Raw genomic sequence first — 7,769 nt, 5'->3', positions numbered from 1 at the left:
AATCATATAAGTAGCTGCAGAAAAAGCTGTTAAGAAAAATTCAACATCCATTTATGATAAAAGCTCGCAACAAAGTGGTTACAGAGGGAACATACCTCAACATAATTAAGGCCATATATGACAAACTCATAGCTAACTTCATACACAATACTGGAAAGCTGAAAGCTTTTCCTCTAAAATTGAGAACAAGACAAGGACACTCTTGCCACTGTTATTCAACATAGTTAGACATCCCAGTCAGAGCAATCAGACAAGAAAATAAATAAAAGTCATCCAAGGACCTCCCTGGTGGTCCAGTGGTTAACACTCTGTGCTTCCACTGCAGGGGGTGTGGGTTTGATCCCTGGTTGGGGAACTAGGATCCCACATGCTGTGCAGCACAGACAAAAAACAAACAAAAAGTCAACCAAACTGGACAGGAAGAAATAAAACTGTCGCTATTTGCAGACGGCATTATACTATATATAGAAAACCTTAAAGATACCAGCAAAAAGACTATTAGAACTAAAAAAAATTTAGTATAGTTTCAGGATACAGAATGAATATACAGAAACCTGTTGCATTTTTATACCTTAATAATGAATTAGCAGACAGAGAAATTAAGAAAATAATTCATTTGGAATTGCATCACAAAGAATAAAATACCTAGGAATTAATTTGCTCAAGGAGGTGAAAGACCTGTGCTCTGAAAACTGTAAAACACTGATGAATAAAATTGCAGGCAACTCAAATAAATAGAAAGCTATTCTGTGTTCATGGATTAGAAGAATTATTATTGTCAAAATGTCCATAACACCGAAAGCAATCTACAGATTCAGTGCAATCCTTATCAAAACACCCATTGCATTTTTCACAGAAAAAGAACAAATCTTAACCTCAAATAGCCAAAGCAATCTTGAGAAAGAAAGGTTGAAGGTATCATGGTCCCTGATTTCAAACTATACTACTAAGTTCCAGTCATCAAAACAGTATGGTACTGGCACAAAAACAGACATATAGATCAACTGAACAGAATACACAGCCCAGAAATGAACCCACACTTAAATGCACAATTAATGTACAACAAAGGTGGCAAGAATACAAAATAGGGGAAAGACAGACTCTTCAATAAGTCGTGGTGGCAAAACTGTAGAGTTATATGTAAAAGAATGAAACTAGACAACTTTTTTACACCATGTATGAAAATAAACTCAAAACAGATTAAAGACTTAAATGTAAGACATGAAACCACAAATCTCTTACAAGAAAATATAGGCACTATGTATGATATTTCACATCAGAATTAGCAGTACTTTTTTGGATCCGTCTCCTCAGACAAGGGCAACAAAAGCAAAAATAAACAGGGAATTCCCTGGCGGTCCAGTGATTAGGACTCTGTGCTTTCTGTGTAGGTTCAATCCTTGGTCGGGGAACTAAGATCCCACAAGCCACATAGCATAGCCAAAAAAACCCCCAAAAAACAAAAATAAACAAATGGGACTACACCAAACTAAAAAGCTTTTGCATGGCAAAGGAAACCATCAACAAAATCAAAAGGCAACATCCTGAAAGGCTGAATGGGAGAAGATATTTGCAAATGATATGTCCAATAAGGGGTTAATATAAAAAATACAGAGAGAACTTACACAACTCAATATAAAAAAAAAGAAACAATCTGATTAAAAAATGGTCAGAGGATCTGAATAGATATTTTTCCAAAGACATACAGATGGCCAACCAGTCCATGAAAAGAAGCCTACCACCACTAATCATCAGGAAAATGAAAATCAAAACCACAATGAGATATCATCTCACACTTGTCAGAATGACTTTTATCAAAAAGAAATAATGAGCGTTGGTGAGGATGTGGAGAAAAGGGAACTCTTGTGTACTGTTGGTGGGAATGTAAATTGGTATAGTCACAATGCAAAACAGTATGGAGGTTCCTCAAAAAATTAAACGTATCTGAAGAAAACAAACACACTAATTTGAAAAGATTTATCTATCCCTATGTTCATTGCAGCACTTACAACGACCAAGATATGGAAGCAACCTAACTGTCCCTTGAGAGATGAATGGATAAAGGAGCTGTGGTGTATATGTACACATATACAATGGAATATTACTCAGCAATAAAAAAGAATGAAATCTTACCATGTGTGACAACATGAATGGACACAGAGAGTATTATGCTAAGTGAAATAAGCCAGACGGAGAAAGACAAATACCATATGGTTTCACTTACATGTGGAATCTAAAAAACAAAACAAATGAACAAACATAAAACAGAAATTCACTCACAGGTACAGAGAACAAACTGGTGTCACCAGAGTGGAGGAAGGTGGGAAAATGCACAAAATAAGGGAAAAAGATTAAGAGATACAAACTTAGCTATAAAATAAAAAAGTCATGGGGATATAATGTACAGCATAGGGAATATAGTCAATAATACTATAGTAACTTTTTGTGGTGATGGTGACTAGACATTGTGGTGATCACTTTGTAATGTATAAAAACATTGAATCACTATGTTGCACACCTGAAACTAATATTCTTTTTTTTTGTGTGTGTGGTACACGGGCCTCTCACTGCCATGGCCTCTCCCGTCGCTGAGCACAGGCTCCGGACGCGCAGGCTCAGCGGCCATGGCCCACAGGCCTAGCCGCTCCGCGGCATGTGGGATCCTCCCGGACCAGGGCATGAACCCGTGTCCCCCGCACCAGCAGGGGGACTCTCAACCACTGCGCCACCAGGGAAGCCCGAAACTAATATTCTAAGTCAATTATACTTCAACTAAAAACAAAAAACATTAACATATCCACACACACACAAAAAAGGCACTCTTAGAAGGCAAAGAGTGAATCCTAATGTAAACTATGTACTTTGGGTGATAATGATGTGTCAATGTAGGTTCATCAGTTACAGCAAGGGTACTACTCTGGTAGGGGATGTCCATAATGGGGAGGCTATGTATGAGTAGGGCCAGGGGGTAGATGAGAAATCTAAATTTTTTTGTGACCCTAATTTTGCTCTATAAAATAAACTCTATTAAGAAAAAAAAAGGCAGGGGCTCCCCTAGTGGTGCAGTGGTTAAGAATCCACCTGCCAACTCAGGGGACATGGATTCGAGCCCTGTTCTGGGAAGATCCCACATGCTGCGGAGCAACTAAGCCCATGTGCCACAACTACTGAGCCTGTGCTCTAGGGCCCGCGAGCCATAACTACTGAGCCCACATGCCACAACTACTGAACCCGCATGCATAGAGCCCATGCTCTGCAACAAGAGAAGCCACTGCAATGAAAAGCCGGCGCACCACAACGAAGAGGAGCCCCCATTCGCCGCAACTAGAGAAAGCCCACATGCAGCAATGAAGAACCAACACAGCCAAAAATAAAATAAATTTCTTTAAAAATAAAAAAGAAATTCTTTTTTAAAAAAAGGCACTTATTCCAGAAAATTTTAAAGCTGTAAGTAGAACTCTTACTGAGACCTCATTTAGTTTATGTTCATTTAGTTGCTATTCCAGGTGGGTTTTACTATTTTTTGTAAATTTTTCAAGCAAACTAGTTGATTACAAAGCAAAATTAGATAAATGTATCTTAAATTCTATTATACAATAAAGTTGACTTTAAAGATATACTTTAACAAAGTTTATGACAAAGATTCTAGATTTATATACAATATCCTGTTACCTGATATTACCTCTCTAATAAATTGTATAAATGCTCACTGGTGATAAAAAACAATGTTCACCAATATGTCACATGCACGGTTAGTGTTTTATTCTTTGAAGAATGGTTCTGAAACATCACAATAAGTCAGGCTGAAAGGTAAAGTTTAAAATAGTTTTACAAGGATATAACATATGTACTGGCTGTTCACTCTACAAAATCTTGATCATAGAGCTTATGATACACTTAGTTAGCAGCAGCACCCAGGTTTTCCAAATAGTCATCATTTTTCTCTTGTCTGCATAGACTTCTTCTCATTGGCTGCCTTCTGCTTTTGTTGCATGATCTCAGAGTCCCTATATGGGGGGAAAAGGCTGTAAGTTGTTACAGGAAAACTGATTTTATGTTCTCATTTGTTTTCTACAATAATCCATTCAGTATATTAGAAAACAATTTAAAAGAAGATATAAACTTTCATGTCTTTCCATTTTCATGGATGGAGATAGAATGGTGAAGATAGAAGGTGAAGAATGGAAAGGCTTTGAAGTCAGATCTTATTTTGAATACAATCTGTACTGTTGTCATGACCTTGGATAAATGACCTCCAAGTCTTTTCAAAATTAGAGTAATACATATCAGGTTGTTCTGAGGAACACACACACACACACACACACACACACACACACACAAGCACACCATCTGATATGAGGCAGCTATATGTAGAAATAATGGCAATTAATCTTGGTTGTCAACAAAGTTAATTCACTATAAATTTTTTCGTGAATGAAGGGGCATTTCAGAAATCTTCTAGATATCCTAAGTGGTACCTAGGGTTAGAACATAGATGTTATGAATCTATTCAGTTTCTTACAAGCCAAAAAGCAGGATATTCAGGGCATTTTCTTAACCCTTTGTGTCTCTGGCTGAACCTTCACATACTGTGAACTAAAACCAGATTACCTGGGCTGGATGGTCCATGAGCCCATATTAAAAAATATATTAAATGGCTATGTATTCAACACCTACTATGTGCCAGGCACTTTGCTGGCTCTGGATTAAGTCCCACGACAACTTTGAGTTATTGTCCCTATGTTTCAGATTTAAAAAAAAAGTTAAAGGCTTAGAGCTAAATAATTTGCCCCAAATCACACAAAAAACTAAGGTCTGTCCAATTTCAAAGACCAGGCTCTTTCCTATGTTATTATTGCATATATTTAGTATTAGATTTTAATTCAGGATGAGTAGCTCTGTCCATGTTAATAAGACATTTCTGAGAGGCCAATAGCAAAAACAAGGAATGAGAAGGAAGGAAAAACAAGACAGCTACAAAAAAAATGAGGTGTCCTGAATAAAAACAGTAATAGTTATTTTTCTGTTTGTAACCAGCAAGCTGTGCTTGCTGTGTGATCTTAGTAATGTTATTGAAGTTCAGAGCCCCAGTCTCTCATTGCATGTATTGGGGCTAATAGCACTTTTCACAATTATGATGAATAGAGGTAATAAATATAGAGCATCTAGCACAGAGCTTTGTAAGCAGTGGGTAGTCATTAAGCAGTGACTATCACTGAGCCAAACTACACTAAGTTTCTCAATAAAAATATTATTTCAGGGTTACTGATCTGTACCATTCCACTGATTGGTTCACTTCTACTCCAATGTAAGTAAACAAATTTAAAGCAAAGCTTATCACTTTAACAATAAATGTCAATAGAAAGACAGTGTGAAGTGGTAATTAAGGGCTTCAACTTCATTAAATTCTGACTGCATATCAGAATCACCTGGGGAGCTTTTAAAGTCAGGTTTAACTTAAGTATAATAAAATTTACCTAGAGCACCTTTTAATGTCCAGCCCCACACCAATTAATTCAGGGCTGGGTGTAAGGCACAGGCTTGAGCAGACATCAAGTTTTCCCAGGTGGTTCTAATGTGCAGCCAGCCTTGAGGACCACAGAGAAGCCACGATGGAGCCTGTGTAGTCAATTCTTCACCTGGCCTCCGAGTTTCACATGAACAACAAAATTTGATTTTAGAATAAAATGAAATTTGGCTAACTTTTTTTAGAAACATGAATGCTTTTTTTTAAAAAAACTTAAGCTGTAGTCTCAAAGTATTGATATTTCTGTAGCAGTTTTGTATTGTCACTTGTATGTCAAGGCAGTGCACCTGCATTCTCTCCAATCCAATGGATCTTCAGAAGTCAGTATAACTACGTATACTTTGTGTCTCTTTCAGAAGTTATCAATATAATTGGTGACCTGTCACCCAGAGTAGTATGAGTAGGATGTCTGCTTGCAAAATGTTTACCCTCAGCACCTAACAATGCCTTGCACATGGAAGCTAAATGAAATTCTTATGGTTGTGGTGGAGTTGCATGAGATTCTCTGCAAGACAAATTATAGCTTGAGAGCTTTAAATTCTTCATCCATGGGTTGGGATAATGACTATCGCTTATAATTTTAGTATGCCTGGCACACAACAGATATGCAGCTGTTACCCCTTCCTTGCAGGCCTAGTTCTACTAAGGATTTTAAACTGCTTTCCATTCTCCAAAATGAAAACTTCTGTGACTTGAGAATTCCTTTAGCATAACTCACCTCTGTTTCCTCTGAGAGGCAGTCAAGGTATCCTCTTTTCTTTTTCCCTTACTAATTTCCTGGGATTTCTTCATGTTTTTCTGGCGGGCAAGTTCTCGTTGATTTCCACCTACAAAGAGAAATAGTGATGTTATTTTTCCATCTCCAAAATTAATAATTCCATTCTAAGGGTCTTATTTAAATGCATCTGAAGTTTGCTTTTTAAGAGATAAGCCAGCAGAGTACTGCACTGAATGGTGTTCCAGGGATCTGACGACAAGGAGGAAGCTTAAACGTAAACACTAAAGTTCCTAACAGTATTATGATACCAGTTAAGGTGTTCACTGGCTATAAACACCAGATCTCTTAAAGGAGGCGTTCCAATCGTCTGTCTCTATGGGCCAGTATTCCAAAATAAGTTCTGGCTTTTGAGAGGTGTGGGTGAAGAGAGAAAGATACACCACAGATTACACCTGGCACACACACGTTGGCCCATCATAATTCAACTGTTAAGCGAGCATTACAGATGCTTGTAAAACATTACCTTCGAGGGCCAAACAAAAGAACTAGAGAGGAGACTTAGAGTTCCCTGTCCTCGTTAGGCCTCACGACCTTACTTAAGTATTAAGTACCAGCTATAAACCACCTCCAGACCAGGATCCCTCCCGGGGCTCCACACACCTCACCACCGGGGAGGTGTTCCTTACCGTGTAAACTCGCACCCGAGGGGCAGGCACCTGCCCGACCTTTCAGGCCGGACCGGAGCCAACCGTCCCTCTCCCTCTGCTGACTAAAAACCGGGTCACCACCGCGCCGGACGGAAGGGGTTTCACCAGCTGGCCCCAGTCTGCCCGCCCGCCGCGCCTTGGAGCTCGACTTCCTCGCCGGACGCTCCCCGCCGCTTCCCCTACCCGTCCGCATACTCACGGGCCATGTTGACCACCGGACTGGAAAAGAGCGACTCGGAAAAGCAAAGACTTGTTCGCACGCTCAGCGGCCGTCCCCACCCGTCGATCTGGAAGCCTAAGCCCGCGCGGGCCCTCAGCAGGGACACGCCTGTGCTCGGTGGACAGCCCAGCCCAACGAAGCCAGACAACGGCAGTCGCCGTGGCCGGCGAGTGACTGCGCGTGCGTGGCCGGTGGGGGGGGCGGGGCGGTGCCCGACTAGGGCCCAGGAGCCGCAGCTCCGGGGTTAGTCATCCGTCCCCGGGGCGTTTCGGCCGTTTAAGTTTGCTAGAGTCGAGAAAGCGAGCCCTGTGTCTGAGCGAGGCATGGACGTGTGTGGATTTTCCCTGTGTATACCGGTCACTGGGACTTAGCCAGCCCCTATTTTTTTGATAACGACGTTAAACGCTACAATATCTAACTTTTCGAAAAGGAAAGTTAGCTTTTTTACATCCCGTTGCAGAGGCGGGGACAGAACAGATTGAGGGTTAACTCTTTGAGAGCCGGTGTTGGCCCTTCATAGTTTCCTTCTTTTTTTTTTTTGGCGATACGTGAGCCTTTCACTGTTGTGGCCTCTCCCGTTGCGGAGCACAGGCTCCG

At 40.3% G+C, this 7,769-nt stretch overlaps 1 protein-coding gene across 1 annotated transcript; it reads right to left on the bottom strand.

Annotated features, from left to right (window-relative positions):
• Positions 1-3,740: 3,740 nt before the first annotated feature.
• On the bottom strand, positions 3,741-7,352 carry SERF1B (small EDRK-rich factor 1B). Its single transcript, XM_004270790.4, has 3 exons — positions 7,152-7,352; positions 6,246-6,354; positions 3,741-4,007 (listed from the first exon to the last, which is right to left on the bottom strand). Exons 1-3 carry the CDS (start codon positions 7,156-7,158, stop codon positions 3,935-3,937), a joined length of 189 nt encoding a protein of 62 aa, XP_004270838.1. The 5' UTR covers positions 7,159-7,352; the 3' UTR covers positions 3,741-3,934.
• Positions 7,353-7,769: the final 417 nt, after the last annotated feature.

This window comes from Orcinus orca, chromosome 3 (assembly GCF_937001465.1).
Source record: "Orcinus orca chromosome 3, mOrcOrc1.1, whole genome shotgun sequence".
Taxonomy (NCBI): domain Eukaryota; kingdom Metazoa; phylum Chordata; class Mammalia; order Artiodactyla; family Delphinidae; genus Orcinus; species Orcinus orca.
The sequence above is the reverse complement of the archived record's forward strand: the minus strand, read 5'-3'. Positions and strand labels throughout refer to the sequence as shown.

Coding starts and splice junctions, on each gene's coding strand:
- SERF1B (XM_004270790.4), bottom strand. Junction 4,008..6,245: donor GCCTCTCAGAGGAAACAGAG/GTGAGTTATGCT, acceptor CCCCCCATATAG/GGACTCTGAGATCATGCAAC.